Source organism: Balaenoptera ricei, chromosome 8, assembly GCF_028023285.1.
Source record: "Balaenoptera ricei isolate mBalRic1 chromosome 8, mBalRic1.hap2, whole genome shotgun sequence".
Taxonomy (NCBI): domain Eukaryota; kingdom Metazoa; phylum Chordata; class Mammalia; order Artiodactyla; family Balaenopteridae; genus Balaenoptera; species Balaenoptera ricei.
The window spans coordinates 105,794,251-105,813,939 of NC_082646.1; the positions used below are offsets into that span (position 1 = coordinate 105,794,251).

Genomic DNA, 19,689 nt, shown 5'->3' on the forward strand with positions numbered 1-19,689 from the left:
CTTTTGGTGGTGAGGCTGAGGAAAACCAGGGACTAGGTTATAATTCAGAGGAAAAGCAGTTAATAGGGTTTTATCAGACAAAAGCAAATGTATGCTTTTCTCAATCAACCTGTAAAAATGGGGATAGGAGTTAGTAAAGGAGGTACCTCTGCGCCTGGAGAACTAACATCAGAACAAGGCTAATGTATTGATAATTGACAGAAATGCAGTTACAGTCTGTTTGGGGGCCTGAGAGAACTATAGAATTCTCTTATGCACCCTCAAATGTATAGTACAAATGAGGTAACCTTCATTTTGAAATTATTTATGGCATACATCACTAAATTTATGCAGACTCAGTTAGCTAGAGAAGAATGGCATCAACTAACCTGGATTTTGCATTACGATTATTCCTGCTTAACCCTCTGATGTTGGCCTTCACAGCTGGCTGTCTTCATGTGGCTGATGACCTATGTTGGTGCCGTTTTCAATGGGATCACCCTTCTGATTCTTGGTAAGATGGCAAGGAAAACGTCTCCAGGCTCTATGAAGTAATTGGTAAGAGTAAGAGCAAAGAGAGTTCTCAGCATGGCTCCAGTCCTTCCACATTGGCCCAGCCTTTAACATCCATAGAGACCTTGACCTCAGAGGAATCTGTGTGTATGGCCACAGGTTTATTAAATGGTCCTACCTATAAAGAAATATCCAGACAGCTAGAAAGAAAGGAGAGTTTTCTAGATTTGGTTTAAATATGGGGATCTTATTTGTAGAAATCATTTTCATAATTTGGAAATTATTTGTGGTACAAAGAAGGAAGCCTGTGTACCTGTATCTAACTGTCCTTAATTGAGAGCTCTGGCCAGGATTTCTCATATTGAGGAAGATCTGTGTTTCCCTATATTTTATGAGGAAAAATGCTCCTGTTACTTGTGTCTTGAGACTTTGTGACCATCTCACATTTACACTTGCCATGTCTCATGATTCTGTCTTACAGCTGAACTGCTCATTTTCAGTGTTCCAGTTGTCTATGAGAAGTACAAGGTAAGCATTTGTCTGTTTCTAATCAGATATGCCAGTTGATGTACGACTAATTTTAGTTCATTTTTTAGGCATTGAAAGTTCAGAGCAATCCTTTTCTAACCATTTTTACAGTCTGATTTTATAAGTCAGGTACCTGTAAGAAACTGGTAATAGTGGTTTCCTTTAAGGAGAGAAGCTGAATGTCTAGGAGAGATAAGGGCAGGAAGGGAACTTACACCTTGCTGTGTGCCTTTTGAGTTTTTTGTTGTTGTTGTTGTTGTTGTTTTTATTTGGTTGCGCTGGGTCTCAGTTGCAGCAGGCAGCCTCCTTAGTTGTGGCATGAGAACTCTTAGTTGCGGCATGCATGTGGGATCTAGTTCCCGGACCCAGGGATTGAACCCAGGCCCCCTGCATTGGGAGCGCAGAGTCTTATCCATTGCGCCACCAGGGAAGTCCCCACCTTTTGAGTTTTTATCACATGGATCTGTTCCAAAAAAATAAGCTGAAAAAATGCTTAAATAAAAGCTGGTGTCTAAAAAGAAGCTTAAACTGTTAAGGCTATTGTGGGAATCCATCAGTATGAACAGATGTTTGCATCGTAGAGTGGTGTATACAGAGTATACTAGATGCTATGAGGTTATTCTTGATAGATTAAGTCATGCATCAGCAGACTTTTATTCATGGCTTTTTTTTTTTTTTTTTAACTTATTTACTTTATTTTGTTTAGTTTTGGCTGCGTTGGGTCTTTGTTGCTGCGCCCGGGCTTTCTCTAGTTGCGGCGAATGGGGGCTACTCTTCGTTGCGGTGCACGAGCTTCTCATTGTGGTGTCTTCTCTTGTTGCAGAGCACGGGCTCCAGGCACGCAAGCTTCAGTAGTTGGGGCACCCAGGCTCAGTAGTTGTAGCTCGCAGGCTCTAGAGGGCAGGCTCAGTAGCTGTGGCGCACAGGCTTAGTTGCTCCACGGCATGTGGGATCTTCCCGGACCAGGGCTCGAACCCATGTCCCCTGCATTGGCAGGCAGATTCTTAACCACTGCTCCACCAGGGAAGCCCTATTCGTGGCTTTTTGATATTAAATGAATTAGTCTCACCCAGGAGTCAAAACACATTTTTGATTACAGAATATAGATTAGACACACAGTTTCTAGTATTCAGAAAATGCTATATACTCCAGTGTCTCTGAAGGAAATACCTAGCAAGTACTTTTTTTTTTTTTTTTTTTTTTTAGCAAGTACTTTTTAAAACTGGGCACTATTTTCATTTTCCAGAATATTCCATAGTGTTTTTTAAAAATGGTTAAACTAGACAAAAAAAAATTACCTTCAGGAAAATTGTTAATCTGTGTGTTGCCACAACTGAGTCGCTTTTCTTCGTTAAAGATCCAGATTGATCACTATGTTGGCATCGCCCGTGATCAGACCAAGTCAATTGTTGAAAAGTGAGTATGCTTAGGTTCCACATTTCATCATGACATGTGCTTTTCTTCCCCCAATTATTTTTAGTCTCCTGTGTAAAATGCTAATGCCAAAGAAAGTAATTTTTAACCTGGGGAAAGAGAAAACCTTGGTTAGTAGTTTGATTTTACTAAAAATTATTTCATCTGCTTCTTTGTAAAGCATGCCTTGTATCTTAGATTAAAAAGGATCAATGGAGTTAGGACCACTCTGCCTTTTTGAACCGGTTTTTAAATGTTCGTGGTTGTATACTCACCTTCATTTATTTTCACAAATATCAATTTTATTTTATTTTATTTATTTATTTTTTGGCCGCGCCACGCGGCATGTGGGATCTTAGTTCCCCGACCAGGGATCAAACCCACAGCCGCTGCAGTTGAAGCGTGGAGTCTTAGCCACTGGACCAAGAGGGAAGTCCCCAATTTTCACAAATATCAATTTTAAGCCAAACTCTTCCCTCCCTTTTCAGAAATAAAAATTTTAGTAAATCAATGTATTAAAGTTCAAAGCTACTTCTTTTTTCTAAGACTACCAAATCCTTCTGTTTTAACCGATTTAATATTTAAATCAAGTAATAAAATGTTGGTAGACATTTTTATGACTCCCTATATCACGGAACTGTTTCTCTTTTTTATTTTCAATTATTTGTAACAAACACTGTGGAACCCAGCACTTTGAATTAAAATGTTAATATTTTTCCATATTTTCCATATTTTCTTCAGATATTCTTTAAGAGAAAAAACATCACAAGCATTTAAATCCTCTTTGTGCCCACTCCCACCTTTCACACCCCAAATTTTAGTGCTTTTTCCAGCTTTGGTAAGAGGAAATCTTGACTATATCCAGACAGCTCTGGCCTGATGCCAGGATCTTTACCTACTCTTTTGCTTTCTTAGGTAGACATTGGAGCTCAAGCCAGACAAGGGCAGTTAGGACAAATTTGTGTATGGTTGCTGTTTATTCCTTATTGTGAAAGATGATCATAACTTAGCTTTAAACCTAAAGTCTTGATTAGCAGTGTGAGCTGATTTGGCCCACTCTGTGTGATGTATCGTTTGTGGGGAGTAGCTTTGACATTAGCTGAGGGATGTGAATGTCCCTTGGTACCCTTAGTGATGGGTAACCTCAGTGCACAAAATAAAGGACAGCTTTAGTGTCCTGTGAGGGGCGGGGAACTATTGCCAGCTCCTGTAGTTTTTTTATATGTGACCTTGACCCTTGACTCGTCGTTCCTTCTGTGACACTAATGGGTAGGTAACCTGGCATTCCAAGAGAAATGGGCTCTTGCACTGCCATCATGTAGAGCACAGTCAGCAGGCATTAAGCCTAGATACATCTCATTCTTCTCTGGAAGCCCCAGTGGAGGAGCCGGGAGGTTCAGGCAGAGGAGGACAGGCAACAGGCGCGGCAGCAGGCAGGGGGACGGGTCTTGGTGCACTCAGCTCATCCCAGGCCAGGCCCAGCCCCTGCCGCTTGTCATCCGGAGGAAGCCCTGCGGAAATGGGAGTGTTTTTCACATGGCTCCGGTAAATCCAGGAGTGTGTCTTCTAGCATCAGTGTTAAAATAAAAACGTAGAACTAATGTCTATGTTTTCACCCTTTTTTTTTCCTTTTCCTCAATAGGATTCAAGCAAAACTCCCTGGAGTTGCAAAAAAAAAGGCAGAATAAGTACATGGAAACCAGAAATGCAACAGTTACTAAAACACCATTTAATAGTTATAATGTTGTTACTTGTACTATGAAGGAACCGTGCTCAGTGTCAGCTTGAGCCTGCATTCCAAGCTTTTTTTTTTTTAATTTGGTGTTTTCTCCCCTCCTTTCCCTTTACCCTCAGTATCAAGAACAAGAATTGTTGGACTTAAAAAAGAACTGATATCTTAGAACCCAAAAGAATAAAGAAAGAATCAAATTAATAGGATAAATCAATACCTTAATGATGGTGGAGCTTTACCTGTAGCTAGAAAGGAGGGGAAAGATTGGAGGTAAAGGAGAAAATGGAAAATAAAACACATCTCTTGGGTTCTTCTATTCAAATTTCAAGGACTAGTCAGTCTTACATAGCTTTCCATCATAGTTTTGCCCTTATTTTTAAGTTAAGAAATAATGATTAACTTATGAAGAAATTATCTGGGGACAAGAATGGGATTCTTTCCCTCTTTTTTGTTGTTGTTGTTGTTGTTTTGTTTTATTTTGTTTTTTGCAGCCCTGTGATCCCATCTTCCTGCCCCACAATGTGAGCAGCTACCCCTAATCTTCTTCTTCTTCATTTAACGATATAACTTTCAACTCTGAATAACTTATAGTTGATAGTGATAATTCCTGATTCTCAGAATGCCATCCGATAACCAAGAATGGAAAGTAGGATGAGCAGGAGCGCACAGGGGTGCTGCTGCGACTCCCGCTCACCCTTAGGAGAGGACAGGCTCCGCCATGTGGGACGGTGGGGTCTGTGTCATTTCTTCCGGACACCAGTTCTGAGCTTTAGTTTGAGAGCTTATTCCTGAATGGGCTTTCCTCCCTCTTTCCTACCCTCAAGTTTAATAAATATGGTTGTACTTTTCTTATTATAAAATAAATGTCTGTAACTGCTGTACACTGCTGTAAACTTGTTAGAGAAAAAAACTAATCTGCACGTGGGCTCCTCAGTTATTGAGTTATTGTAATCCTGTCTCAGTCCTTGGTGGGGAGACATTCTCAAGGGGTGAACTACAGAAACACAAAGGCCTTTTTTCTCTTTTCTCTTTTCCTCCTGCACATGGTACATCTTTAACCTGTGCTCATCGTTTTCCCCTAAGGACCAAAGCTGAGCTGGCTTGAGAGGAGATTGTGTCTGTGGTTAAGAGATCACAGATTAGTGTAAGGAAGTGCATTTTGTGATTCATATGGAGTTTTAACTTGGAGGCTAGCTTATTGGGTGTGTGTTGTTTGAGGGTTCCTTTCATTTTCAGGCACATAAAATGTCTTGGCACCTCTACCATGGTACAGGGTGCTCCTTTTGAGAGTGTTTTCCAAGAAGCTTTAGGTAAGGGTGATCAGGCAGGGCCAGATTGTGTTGACAGGCTCCGTGCACAATTAAAAGACAACAAAACAGTTCATGTTGACATCAGATGGAGGGCGTTTGGGAATCTTTGATTCCCATTGGAGACTTACAAGTGTCTTCCTCCCTTTCCAACATGAAAATTCAGTAAATTTGAAAGAAAATCATCTGTGAGTTCCTTCAGGTTGTAACTCATAGTCGTGATAATCCAGAGGGAATATGCACTGGTGACTTTAAAGGCTACAATCTTTGACAGTCCCAAAGTAGTGCAGCTCTGTAGAAGGTAGTGGAAGGAAGTTTTCCTTCTATTTTGTTGAGGAAATTACTTAGGAATTTAGATGGGTAAAAGGTACCCTTGCCTTACTCCACTCTCTTATTTTCTTAGCCCCCTTTCCTTTTGAAATGTTTAACTGATTTCATGTCATAGTAGGGAATGCATTCTCCATCCCCATCCTTTGCCCTCCCAGGAAGTAAGTGTACTGATCATCTTTTTGGGCTTCCCCTCCAAAGGACCTTTTTCTGCACTGGAAGCCTCCACACCTAGCTCTTTGTTTTGTTAGTGCTGTGTTTAGATTAATTTGGACAGATCTTTGTGCCACACAAGAATTTTTTGTTTTTTTAAGAAAAATCTATAGGTGAAAAATTACTAATGAAACTGTGTGTGCGTGTATGTGCGTGCAACATAAAAGTACAGTAGCGCCTAAGGAGCTTGAATCTTGGTTCCTGTAAAACTGCAAATTGATGTGGTATTAATAAAAATAATAATAAAAAAAAGAACACAGTGACTGTGGTGTCATTCTGCTAACTTTATTCTTTATACACAGTTTGGGTAAAGTAAGAACCAAACAAGGCTTCCACTGGCCCCCATTCCCACTCCACTTTTGAGGCTTTAAAAAGCGACTAATAGTTGATACTGGTAATGATTTCCAAGACTGTAGAATTTCCATAGTAGAGCAAAACTGTGCATTTGGTTTCTGAAAGAAAATAAGAGACCCTCTAAGAGGTGACCTTAGGAGAAATATGATGAGTGGAAGGGGGCCAGAGGGGTCTGTTGTCCCAGTTTACACCAACCTAGGAAGGTTCCCCCACCTGCAACATGAAGCAGCCTATAACTCAGTCACAATGTACTTAAAATGAGAGTCAGTCACCATGGCAAATGGAAACTTTTCCATCAGGTTTTTGCTGAAAGAACTTGTGTCGGATTAGCTCTTTCCCAAAACTAAGGCTGCCATGACCCTTAAGCTGGATTTTTAAAGTTTATTCAACCATACCTCTTAGAAAACTTAGGCTGAAATTTTTTAAAAATAACTGATGCAAACAACTTCACAAATACGCATACAAATGTTCAAATAATATCACTAACATGGTATATAAATATGTATTCAGAGTAACATTTACATATTGGCCATAATAGCAAGCATACCATTAACAAAAAAATTCATGAAGAAACTTCACCTGTTCATGTCAGACTCCCAAGGCAAGGAGGAGGCACCTAGAGATGGGGACCACCTCATCTCCTAACTCATGAGGCTATAGCTGCAAAGTAGTCATCACTACAGTGGCACTTTCTAGATCAGTGGTGCTCAGAACTTCAGCGTGCCTCATGATCACTGGAGGGCTTTTCAAAACGGACTGCTGGGCTCCACCCCAGTTTCTGATCTACAAGGTGGGGCCCAAGAATTTGCCTTTCTACTAAGTTCCTAATGGGATGATGCTGTTCTGGCGGCCACTTCTGAGAACCAGTGGAGTGCTTGGGGCTGCTGCTTAATAAAGACACCCACTCCTGCCCTCCCAAGTCCTCTCCCTATCAAGGGGAGAAACCGTTCCCACCCTGCTCTCTGCCCTGGCTTACCTGAACTTCGGCAGAGGGCTTGGATGACTATAATAATTGCCCCAGTTTGCCTACTGTTTTTGAATAGGCAGAGTAGCAAAAGTGGCAAAACACTCCTTCTGGATCTGAAAACAACATGCATGAAGGAAAGTAAAAGAATGGCAGTATCCAACCTGGTGCCATCCATAATCCCTGTTCTGAAGCTTTTAATACTGTCTCAACAAACCTGGAGGTTCAGACACTCTAGGAATTCACTTTTCAGTCAACTGACAGCCCATGCAGTATTTCCTGAACCCCTGGTGGCATCAACAACACAACACCAGAGCCCTGCCCAGTAGAGAGGCCTTGGGCCGGGCGGCAGTCAGCCCTACTTCGGGAGTTCTGATGGAGAAGGCTGCTGCTGGTGCCCTCCAGCTGAAGCCAGTGGTGGCAAGATTGCCCTGTAGAATACTCATTCGTTACAAGGAAGTGTGCTGTTCTTTGCCATCCCCCGGAGGCCACAAATGTGCTGAGGGCCTGCAGCACCCAGCACTGGTCATCCTTCGGCAGGCCTAACGGTAAAAGAAATTTTAACTCACCAGAGATTGGGAGGCCGTGTAGTGTAGTGCAAAGAACACCGAATTGGGAGTTGAGATTTTTATTCTAGTCCTAGTACTATTCCTGCCTGGTGTGTGATAATTTCAGTTTCCGGGCTTCATTTTACCTATCTGTGAAAGGGGTGGGGGCAGGTACTAGATCTCCAAGGTCCTTCCAACTCAGACAATCTTGAATTATATAAAAATGCTATAAAATCCGTGGTATAAAATTCAATTCCCAATCAGGAAGAGTCAAAGGGACTGGGCCTGAGGCACTTGAACCTTGGGCTCTGGCCTGGGGGCACTGGGATGAGAGGAAGGGCTTCTTTGCTGTCTGCTTTCCCACCCACAGAGGCAGCTCCTGGCCCCAGGTGCCAGGGCCCCTTCCCCTCCAGACCCAGCCCTGAAGTCCCAACCCGCTGACCTCCCCACTCGCAGGCTTTAAGACCAAAGGAACTGGCCTATGTGAAGAGCAGACAGTGGGTACCAGAGACTCCGAGGAGGGGCCCGGTGAGGCACACATTAGTCTGTGATGTTTGGGGGTCCTCCCATCCGCGCCTCCTCGCACCTCCTCCCTTTAGGTCCTTCCTCCACCACCTCACAGCTTATCTCTGATACACGCATAATAAATAAGACATTTGCACATAAGGGTGACGGACAGCTCTCTTCCCGCCCCTCCCCCTCTCATATAAAAGCATTAAATACAGTTTCAAAATAAAATACAAAGAGCAAAAAGGGCCTGATCTTAGGGCCACCTGTTCTCCACAGGAGAATGAATCTACACATCCCTCTCGGACCTGCCTGGGAGATCGTGGGGCCCACTCCCGGCCCCTCAGGACCTGGCGCTGCCGCGGGGAAGAGAAACGAAGGCCGAGGCCCGGCCCCAGGCCCTGGGGGTGGTGCGTCCACCGCGTACAAAAGGGGACAGGAACAGAACGCCAACTGCCGGGACCTCCAGTGCCCCGGGCTCGGACTGACGGGCGCTGAAGCACGAGCGCCTGACTGAGCTCAGGGTAAACGGAGGCCCTCGGAGCAGGAGAGGAGCAAAGGAAAAAGTGCTAATCCCTTTACAAGATCTCGGTGCGGGCGGCCGTGGTAGGGGCCGGGGAGGCGGGTGGGGCGATCCCCGGAGAGCCCGCCCCGGAGGCAGGCACAGAAGGCGGGGCCCCGCCCAGCCCCGCCCCCGCCCCGCCCGACCACCCGCGGTACTACGCGCCTTCACCGCGGGCTGGCTCCGCAGCCCCGTTGCCTCTCCTCCCGAGGAAGGCCCTCGTCCGCAGTCCTGGCCCCGGAGCGGTCGAGAAAGCCAGTAACGACCGGGCAGCAGCCGCCCCGACCCGGGAGCCGTGCCTGTCGACGTGCAGCTCTGAGAGCTGGACCCCCGGCCGTGAAAAGGGGTCGGTGCGTCCTTTCTGCCTCCCCCACCTACTTGGGGCCCTAATACTGACTGTCGGTGCCCCCGTCCCGGCCTGGCACAGGATCGCCTCGCGGGTGCGGCTGGGGCCCAAAAGCTCTCCGTGCAAACGCTGTGGCTTCTCAGGAACGTGGGGCCCTGAGCGGCGAGGGCCTGGGCTCCGGGTCCGAGAAGAGAGCGCGATTCCTGCGGCGCCCCGACTAGCCTGGGGAGCTCTCTGGAACCCAGCGCAAGCCGGAGACCCCCACCCAATCCCGAATCTCCGCCCGGCCCGGCCAGCGGGGGGCAGCGGCAGCGGCCAGGGCCGCGGGAAGCTGGGGCTCCCAGCCGGACAGCCAGCTGGGCACGGCCCCTCGAGTGCGAGTCCTCTACGCCCGACACACGGCGCCCGCCTTGAGGTCCGCGCCGCCGTCGCGCGGCGCCGGGGCGGGCGGTCCAAAGCCCTCGTGGCCGTAGCAGCGTAGTGCCGCCTCCTCGTAGGCCTCCAGGATGGTCTGGCGCTCCTCGGGCGTGAAGTCCATGGAGAAGGGGTGCACCTGCAGAATGTGCCGCTTGATGGTGCTGACCTTGAGCGTGGCCAGCGCGCCCCCGCACACCATGCACACCAGGCCGCGCCGGCTGCCGTCGTAGTCCATCAGGTACTCGCCCCGCCAGCGCGGCTGGTAGTTCCGCCGCTGTTCTCGGCTGCGGGGCGGGGGCGGCGGCGGCGGCGGGGGAGGTGGCGGCGGCGGCAGCGGTGGGAAAGCGAGTCCCCCGGGCTCTGGGCCGTCCTCATCGTCCTCCTCTTCCTCGGCGGGCCGCTCCGACGGTTCTCCAGGGGAAAGCGGGACATCGCCTAGGACGGATCAAAGGACCTCATTGGAGCGTCTGGGCTTCGTAACCCCCCACCTTTGCCCTGTCCCACCCTCCCCTCTCCCCTTCGACCTTCCACTCTCCCCACCCCCTTCTACCCTGGCCCCTCTCCCTCTCCACCTGCTCTGGCCCTCTGCCAGCTCACCCCACCACTCCTCCTCCTCCTCTGGCTCCTCCTCCTCTTCCCCTCCCCCCTCCTCGGAGGCTGCGGCTGTGCTGGGGGCGGCAGGGTCCCTGGGGGACTCGGGGCGGGGCAGCCCCAAGGCCAGCAGGTGGGCGGCCTTCTCGCTCCACTCCTGGGCGATGAGGGCCCTGACTGGCCCGCTGAGGCGCGTGGAGCCCGGGTGGCGCTGGCGGATGTGCCGCTTGATGGTGCTCATCTTGAGCGAGGCCAGCGCGCCCCCGCACACCATGCACACCAGGCCGCGCCGGCCGCCGTCCAACTCCATGAGGTACTCCAGCCGCCAGCGCTCCTGGTAGTGGCGGCGGTGGTCGCGGCCCCGCGGAGACCGGCCCGGGATCCCCACCCTCTCGCCCTCCTCCAGCTCCTCCTCCTCTGCCGGCCCGGGCCTCTCAGGGACCCAGCCAGCCTCTTCCTTTACGTCTGGGGGGCTGAGATCCTGAGAGGAGGGGGCTCCAGCAGCGGGGGCCGAGTCCCGGCTCTTTCTGGTCAGGTCCTGGGGGACGAGGTCATCGTCTGTTGGGGAATGGGTGAGGGAGAGGGGCTCAGCCTGCTGGCTGGGTTGCCCTTACCCACACAGAGGGGGTCCCTTGCTCCTCACCCCAGCCCTAAGCTAGAGGCCCCAACCAGAGAGAGGGAGAGAGAGGGAGAATGTGTGTGTGCGTGTGTGTGTAGGGGGGGAATGAGTCCTCCGGTTGTGTGTGTGTGTGTGTGCGTGTGTGTGTGTGTGTAGGGGGGGGAATGAGTCCTCCCGGTTGTGTGTGTGTGTGTGTGTAGGGGGGGATGAGTCCCTCCCGGTTCTGGCCACAGATCTCACTTTGCAGCCCTTATATGGAGGGGTCCTGGCCCTAGGATGGGCCTCGCACCTGGTGGGGAGGGCTGGGTGAGCTCAGACAGTGCCTCAGGCTGGCCACCCCAGGCTTGCAGCAGGGCGCTGCGCTGGGGGCCGCTGAGCCCCAGGGAGCTGGGGTGCACCTCCAGCACGTGGGCACGGATGTCATCCAGGTGCAAGCTGGGTAGCGCCCGGCCACAGGCCATGCACACCAGCCGGTTCCCCCGCGGGTCATAGTCCATGAGACACTCTGCCCGGAACCAGTTCTGCAGGGACTCCTTCAGCCTCCGCTCCAGGCGCCGGGCACCCAGCCCCCTGCTGCCCCCAGCCCTCCGGGAGGCAGACAGGCGCCGACGCCGAGCCCGGGGTGCCCCTGGGCCCCCTCGCCGCTGGCGCCGGCTGCCCCCACCAGCTGGGGCTTTGCCTGAAAGGGTTGGAGGAAGGGAAGGAACTGAGATGCTGGCCCTCCGGGGGAGCCCCCGCCACCGCAGCCAGGTCCTCCATCCATAAGCCTCTCCCTCACGCTGACTCTGAGCCCTCTGCCTAAGCTTTACCCTTCCTTCCCTTCCTCTCCCCTCAAGTCTTAACTCCGCCACCTCCTAATCCTCCTGAACACAAACCCTCAGCCCACCCGACTCCTCCCCCAGACCCAGATTCTAGCCCCTTCCCTAGACTTCACGGTACCCTCTGCTCCCAGACCTTCCCCTGCCTCTCTCCCCAGCCTCCACTCCCTGGATCCTTCTAAAACCACAGAACGTCAAAGCTGTCAGGGACGCTGGAGACCCCCTCATCCCACTGTCTCTCCCCCACTATTGTCCAATAAACAGACCTCACCCCAAAAAGGAGCAATAACTTGCTCCAGAAAACCAGCTAGTTGGCTAAGAAGCCCAGGCTGTCCCCACCTGGCCCCGTCCACCACCCAGGCCCTTGCTTCCCCATGTCCAACATTACCTGGGCCCTTGGGAGGGCAAGCCTGGAGGCCGGCCCCTTCCTCCTCCTCTTCCTCCTCCTCCTCCTCCTCCTCCTCAGCCCCCTGGGCCCCTAGGCCCTCAGCCTCTCCACAGGCCCCCAGCCCCAAGTGGGCATCCCAGCTGTTGCTGATGACTTCCTTCTCCCGGGGACTCCAATGCAGGGAGTAGGGGTGCTTTTGGCGGATGTGTCGCTTGATGGTGCTGAGCTTGAGAGTGGCCAGGGAGCTGCCGCACACCATGCACACCATGCCGTGACGGGCAGGGTTGAAGTCCATCAGGTACTCCAGCCGCCAGTGGTCGTGGTAGTAGCGCCGGTGGTCACGGCCAGGGATGCGGCTCTTTCCAGGCCTCGAGGCCCGGGCCTCACAGTGGTCTGAGTATTTCCTGCCTGAGGATGCTGGTCCCCTGGCCCTGGAGGAGGGCAGGGGGGCACTCCCCCAGGTCCCCAAGGCACCCCCTTCCAGCTGAAGATCTTGCCCTGAAGAGGGGGAAAGGGAGACAGTTTTTCAATCTCCGATTTCCAGGGAAGGAACCTAGGGCTTCGATTTTGCAAGAGAAGGGAGGTGGGAGAGAGGTCATTCAGGGGCAGGAAAGGGATGGCAACAGCAATAAAAGGGAGGTGGTAGAGCAGGGCGTCAAAACATCGGTCCTTTACAAAGAGCAAGACCCCTTTAAGAGAGGATCAAGAACAAAAGAATGCAGGGCACAGCTCTGACTTTTTAAAAAATAAGGTGAAGGCCAAGGAGGCAGCAGGCTCTGCAAGGCACCCTTTCTGGATGAGGGCTGTAGGGGTACAGCCAGGAGAGCAGCATGCCGTGGCGGTTACAGCCGCAGCAGGGTGAGAAGAACAAAGGGGGCATCTGTCTGCATCCAGGGCTGCACACAGGACCCACTGCCCAAGGCCCCAGCCAGGAGGGCCCCACCCAAAGATGATCTTCTCCCTTTTTCCAATAATGCCTCAAATACACCCTCCTGAGAATCCCATTTTAAGGGGCACTAAGCAATGTCAGTTCCCCAAATTTAGAGACCCACAGGAGGGATCCCCATGACAAAGCTGTCAGCACCTCCAGAGAAAGGAGTTTTTAGGACTCTGACTTTCCTAGAGTCTGGGAGAGCTGATGACTGAAAGGGGATGATGGCAGGAGGGCCACCAGAGTGGCTACTGAAGACTGCAGCAGGGAGTGGCCACCACCCACTGGAGTCCATTAAGTCTTTCTGGGGATTTATTTTTTGCTCTGGCCGGGAGCCGGCCACTGCCCAGCAATCAGAGGGCAGTCAGTGGAGAGGCCACCAACCCAGTGGTGCTCCCTGTTGCCAAATAGAGACACTGAGCAGTCCCCCACTTTCCCTACAGTTTGGACCTTATTTTATTTAGAAAAGGGTCTCCTGGACAAATAGGCTGAATAGACAGGTGTGGTCATTCTCCCAGTGGAGAATCCCCCGGTCTGGGAAACAAAAGGCAGGATCAGAGAGGGCTCCTGTCATCACTGTGTTTTTGTTTGGTTTTGGTGTAAGTAGATCCAAAGAAAAAGAAAACACTAGTTTCAGAGTCAGAAACCTGGGTTCGACTCCTGGCTTCACTGGTAACTTGCTCTGTGACCTCTGACAGGTCATGTCCGCTCTCTGGGCCTAAGCGTCTTTGTCTGCTAAGGCACTGGATAGCTAGCTGGTCTCTGAGCATCCTTCCAGCGCTGGATCTGTTAGTCTAAGGTGGACTGGCGCTTTAAGAGCGGAAAAAAGGGGAGGAGCTGGGATTCTTTAAAAACAAAAGGGGATGGGGAATTTCTGGGAGGGGAGCTCAGGGATTAGGGCTGAGTCTCCCTAGCCTGGACAGAAGCTTCATGGGTCTTAAGGCGTTGACCCTGAAGCAGAGGGATGAAGAAAAACAGTCTCCTTTGAGAGCAAACTAAGAGGACTGGCTGGTCCCCCTATAGCTGACAAATTGTGGCAAAATTTTTGAAAAGAAGGGAGGGGGTAACGCGCGGACAGGAGGGGGTGTATGCCTTTGTGGGCGAGCCCATCCCTTTAAGAACTGCCCGCCGTGGGGAAGGTACTGGTAGCTCCCCAAGAGGCGCAAGCCGTGCTCTTTCCCAGGGAGAACGTAGGAAAAAAGAAAAAGGGTTCCTTTCTCTAAGCAAGGCCACAGAGGAGAGGACAGCCCAACTTAAAACAGCGGAGTCCCCAGCTCAGTTCCTCTGGTGGGAAGCCCGGAAAGGGACCCAAGGTCTGGGCAGACTTTTAAGAGACAGCCGGATAAGGGAGACCACTTGGGAGTCTGAAAGAGAAAGGGGCGGGGGCCGCAAGTCCAAGAGCCTAGAGCGCGAGCCCCGCGGCGCCAGGCCAGGCCCTCTGGGGCCCCTCCAGCTGGGCCTCCAAGGCGGGGGCCTCGGGGCCCTTTAAGGGGGAGGGGATCCGCCCGAGCCCCGCGGGCCAACCCCGGGAGCTGGGCGGGGGGCTCCCCCGCTGGCCCTGCAGTCGCCATCCGCGCCCGCCAGGTGGCGCCCCCGGCCGCCCTGCCCGCGTCCCCCCCTTTGTTCGGCGGAGGAGAGGGGCCCGGAGCCCGGAGCCGCAGCCCTCCCCTCCCCCATGCCGGGGCCCCCGCCCGAGCCGCCGGCCCCAGCCAACTCTTACCGCCGTCGTCCTCCTCGGGCTCCGCGCCGCCGCTCGATCCGGCGGGCGGCAGCCGTCGGCCCCGTGCCGAGGCCGCTGCTGGCCCGGGGCCGCCCCTGCCGCCGCCGCTCCGGCTCCGGTGGTCCCCGCCAGGCTCCATGCGCTGCGCTGCGGAGCGGGGCCCCGGGGCGGCAGGGCGCGGGGCCGCGGGGCCGGCGGCGGCCCGCGCGCGGCGCTCGGTGCGCGGGGCCCCGGAGCGCGGGGTGCATGCACTGGGCGGCCGGCCGCACGGACGGCTGACTGCTAGCTCGGCGGCGCGGGCTGGACCGGGGTGGGGATTCCTGTCTGGGGCCCCTGGGGCTCCTTTAAGGGCTCCTGGGTAAATTTAAAGGGGCCGCGCGCTATTTCCTCCTGCCAGCTCGCGGGGGGCTGGGGGGAGAGGCGGGAGGCGACCAGCCCGACCAAGGCTCCGCAGCCTTCGCCCGCCGCGGACGTTAGGAGCACGGACCTCGCCGTCCTCGCGGGCCCGCGCCGCCGCCTCCGGGGCTCGGGTCCCGGCTCCTGAAGGGTCACCGAGGCGGCCAGGGGCGCCGCGTCCGTTGCGACGCGCTTCCACCCAAGCTCGGCTCACAGCCACTGCCCCCTCGGGGCATCTAAGCGCCCGGCTCCCCGCACCGGCGCTGGCAAGGGGGTCGACCGGTGGGGAGGCCCCGGTCCCTGCCAGGGACTGCCTCCTCCCGCGCGAGCTAGGCGCGGGCCCCAGAGCGGACACGACTGGCAGGGGCCCCAGATGGCCGCGTCCCCGCAGAGAGGGTGGAGCCGCGGGGGCGGCCGCGCCCCCTCCCGCGGGAGCCGCCCGGGAGCGCTGGGAGCTCGGGCTTCAGCACTGGAGGGCGGACGGGCCAAGCTCCCCCGGAGCTGGCCGGGGCGGGGACCGCGGCCGCGGAGACTCAGGCGGAGGAGAGGGGGCGCGCAGTAGACCGCGGAGAGCGGGCTGCGCCGGGGCCCGACGCTGCCGGGCGGAGGTGGCCCCAGGATGGAAGCCGAGAGGGGAGGGCGTGCGCCGCCGTGACTCAGGCTTCTGCCCCCGCAGGCCTGGGGGTGCGACACGAGGCCCTAGACGCGGTCCCGGACCCTCTGCCCCGCACGAGGAGGGGAAGAACGCTGACCCCGGGCGGGGAGTCGGGCATCTGGGGACCCGCGCCACCACGGCTGGGAAGCTCTGGGGCGGACCCTGGTTGCGAGCCCCGGGATGCCTCGGAACCCCCAGGTCCCAAGAAGCGGAGAGAAGGGACCTGGAGAAGCAGCCAGGGGCACGGCAGCCTGGGGTCCTTCCTCGAGGACCGGCTGGAGAAGCAGGTGCTTTCTGTGCCTGTGGTTGGTCGCCCACAACAAAGGCGATTCCTAGAGATCCAAATTACAGGGTGCGGGAGGCCATACAGGGTCTCATTATTTAGAGGTGGGTTTTATTCTCTTTTTCGGGGAGCTGCCCAGCAACCCGTTAAAGAAGTCACTCTTGACACATTCATTTGCTCACTCTACACCTATTGTGTGCCAGCATGCTCCCAGGCGCTGGGCAGACAGCAGTGAGCAAGATGCGCGAGTCTGATACTGTTTCTGACTTAGCACCCACAGCTTATAAAAAGGAAACGATTCCAGTCCTTGGGGAGCCATGGGAAATATTAAATTACTTGGAACACAGGAAGCCTGCTTCCTAAGTGTTCGTGAAGAGGGACCAGGAACTAAAATTTTTGAAGTGTCTAAAAGGTGACTGTCCCATTGGAGATGTTGTCCCATCTCTTCCTCAGTCCCCATGATGGCCTGCGAGAGACATCACCCTGGGTAAACAGAGTCTCCGTTCTACAGCTCTGCTCTCTCCACTACTGGCCTTGCTGCACTCCACCCACTTGGGTGCCCACCAGGGGCCCTGGTGCTGATGTGGTGCCAGATGGGACCATGAGATGGGGGATTCCCTTATTCATATGTCCTTCACCTACGCCCGGCCAGGGACACAAAAGGAAAATAAGACACAGACCTGGCCTTCACATGTTCCTAAGTATGTTTTTTAAACAATTACAAAGACAACCCATGTTCAGAGCTGGCCACTGAGAGACACTTTTGGTAAATGTCCTTCCGGTTCTTTTTCTCTGTGTATAAATAGGATAATTTTGCTTGTTACCAACAAAAAGGTATCGACACCACCTAGAGCCATTTTTAACAACCTCTGGCTCCTCTCCTTGCTCACATCCTGCGTAGCTTCAGGACCGGCTCCAAGCTCCACAGGTCCAAGGCATCTTCCACTCACCATCTGATCCTCACAGCCACCCTACAAAGATGAAGCTTTGCTTTGCAGATGAAGAAACGGAGACTCAGAGTCAAGAGTCTCACTCAAGTCCATTCATTCATTTACTTATCCACTTATTCAGAAAGCATTGACTGAGCCAGTCCTGAGTACGTAGCACTGGGCTGGGGATACAGAGGTTTAAAGCTTACATAGCACAGCCCTGGGAGGTTCCATTCCCCACTTCCTAGGAACTCTCAGTCTACTGGGTGGACAATGGCAGTCAGGGTCACATTAAGACTTTTCATGCATCCTAGGTACTTTTGCCTCCATGGGCATCTTCCTCTAAAAAAAAAAAAGAAAAGAAAAAGGAAAGGAAAAATGATTTAATGGATTTTTATGGGCCCTACAATTTTTTTTTTCTGGTGTGAGAAAAAATAACACATTTTCTTTGACCCTTAAAGTTCTTTTTTTCTTCTGATTTTTAAATAAGTTAAAATAGTTTCATGAGCCCCTAAGATTATCAAGGGCTCTAGGCACTGTGCTCCCGGTGCCCAATGTCTAGCCAGCCTTGATTGCAATACAGGGTGACAAGTGCCAGGGGAGAGGCTACCCAACCAACTGGGGAAGACTTCTTAGGGAAGGTATGGCTTGAGCCAAGTCTTGAAAGGCCAGGAGGTATTGCCAGGATGAGAAATAGAGGCAGGGAAGCTCTGGGGTGAAGGAAGATTTCCGGTGGGAGAGGCAGAAAAGGAAATGGAAAGAGCAGGGACAAGAGTCTCGGGTGCCTTGCTGAGAGTCCGCGATTGTCCCGGAGGCCTGGGGAGTGCCTGGAGCCAGTGTGCAGGGCAGTCAGCAGGCAGCCCTGAGAACACAGGGGAGGAGGACGAGAAGAGAGAGAAAGACTGGACGCAGTTGGAGCCGTCCACGCCAGCCACAGAAAGGCTGTAAGGCAGCAGCTACAGGGTGGATGGAGAGGAAGCCAAAGATTTGAGCAGGGTCCCAGCACATTGTGATGCCATCTTCATTGCACACAGAGACACTGGAGGAGGGTGTGAAATGCCACCTGTGCCCCCAGCTGAGCCAGGAGGAAGGTGCACCTCATCTCGCCCACAAGCTATTTGTTAGCCAAGCGTGTACCTGAAAGCTGCCTCCACCTAGAGCGAGCATCTTTTCCTATTTCACTAGCGCAGAGAAGCACCGCACCCTTTTTAAAATGAATGTGATTTTTTAAAATATTTATTTATTTTGGCTGCGCTGGGTCTTAGCCACGGCACGCGGGATCTTCGTTGTGGCATGAAGGATCCTTCGTGGCGGCATGCGGGATCTTTAGTTGTGGCGTGCGGGCTTCTTAGTTGCAGCATGCGTGCGGGATCTAGTTCCCCGACCAGGGATGGAACCCGAGCCCCCTGCATTGGGAGCGTGGAGTCTTACCCACTGGACCACCAGGAAAGTCCCCAGAGAGGGCCCTTTTAACTAATTTCTAACAAAGGCCCTGTAGATGCCAGCAGTGGCCCTAGATTGAGCTATATTAAGAGGGTAGAACCTACAGGACGTGGTGACTGACGGAATGTGATGGCAAGAGAAAAGCCTGGCTAGCTCCCAGTGTCTGCACTGGAAGGGCAGGGTTAGAAAAAGAAAGACAGATTTGCGGGCAGAGACAGAATGAGGTCACAAGTGGAGACCTTGGAGCCTGTATGGAAACCAGAACTCCTCGTTTTTGCACCAGGCCACTTCCCCTCCATTCTCTGACACAGATGCTTAGGCCACGGTCTGTGGTCCTCAGCCGGCAGCACCGCAGGCTCCTTAGGGTGGCTGGTCCCAGGCTGCAAGAGCCAGAGTCTCTCGGGGCAGAATCGGAGTGTCTTTCCAGGGCCTCGGTGGCCCCTCTGGAGTCCCGTTGAAGGAAGGGCCTCCCTAGTGACTAGCAGGGGGTACTGTGGAGAGCGTTCCTAAAGGAAGTTTTTCAGGCCGTAAATACCATCCACCTCACTAGACCCAAATTTGCCACAAATTCTAGATTCTACTTTTCGAAATGTCTCAGAACTGTAAAACGGGTTCAGAAAAGTAGGTTTTCAGTGTTCCCTAGAGGGCAGACCTAAACCCTTTCAAAGAACAAAAGTCAATGGGTCATATAGCCTATGACTGTCAAAGGGACTTTCCATGTAGACTGTACATTACATCATCCCTTGTAAAACTCCAAAGGAATTTCAGACCTAAAGATTATCTCCAGGGCTTCCCTGGTGGCGCAGTGGTTGAGAATCTGCCTGCTAATGCAGGGGACACAGGTTCGAGCTCTGGTCTGGGAAGATCCCACATGCCGCGGAGCAACTAGGCCCGTGAGCCACAACTACGGAGCCTGTGCGTCTGGAGCCTATGCTCCGCAACAAGAGAGGCCGCAACAGTGAGAGGCCCGCGCACTGCGATGAAGAGTGGCCCCCGCTTGCCGCAACTAGAGAAAGCCCTAGCACAGAAACGAAGACCCAACATAGCAATCAATCAATCAATCAATCTTTAAAAAAAAAAAGATTATCTCCAGGTGTAAGGTAAACTTCAAACTTTATATGTGCATGTTGAGGGGAGAGAGAGGGGAGGAATTTCAACCCCAGGCACTCAAATTTGCAAATAAAACAGCCAATGATGTCTCTGTTT

At 52.8% G+C, this 19,689-nt stretch overlaps 2 protein-coding genes across 4 annotated transcripts in view; one reads left to right on the top strand and one right to left on the bottom strand.

Moving 5' to 3' along the window:
- The window catches only part of RTN3 (reticulon 3), a 55,831-nt gene extending 49,564 nt beyond the window's left edge, over nucleotides 1-6,267 (top strand). For all 3 annotated transcript variants that reach the window (XM_059931838.1, XM_059931839.1, XM_059931837.1), the window contains 4 exons: nucleotides 424-493; nucleotides 974-1,020; nucleotides 2,378-2,436; nucleotides 4,076-6,267. In XM_059931838.1, coding sequence (XP_059787821.1) covers nucleotides 424-493; nucleotides 974-1,020; nucleotides 2,378-2,436; nucleotides 4,076-4,121 — 222 coding nt within the window. In that variant the 3' untranslated portion in view covers nucleotides 4,122-6,267. The remainder of the gene's footprint in view (nucleotides 1-423; nucleotides 494-973; nucleotides 1,021-2,377; nucleotides 2,437-4,075) is intronic.
- Nucleotides 6,268-6,281: 14 nt separating this feature from the next.
- On the bottom strand, nucleotides 6,282-14,916 carry ZFTA (zinc finger translocation associated). Its single transcript, XM_059931840.1, has 5 exons — nucleotides 14,778-14,916; nucleotides 12,127-12,624; nucleotides 11,210-11,599; nucleotides 10,308-10,859; nucleotides 6,282-10,145 (listed from the first exon to the last, which is right to left on the bottom strand). The coding sequence occupies exons 1-5, from the start codon at nucleotides 14,914-14,916 to the stop codon at nucleotides 9,679-9,681; spliced, it is 2,046 nt and encodes a 681-aa protein (XP_059787823.1). The 3' UTR covers nucleotides 6,282-9,678.
- Between the last annotated feature and the right edge of the window lie 4,773 nt (nucleotides 14,917-19,689).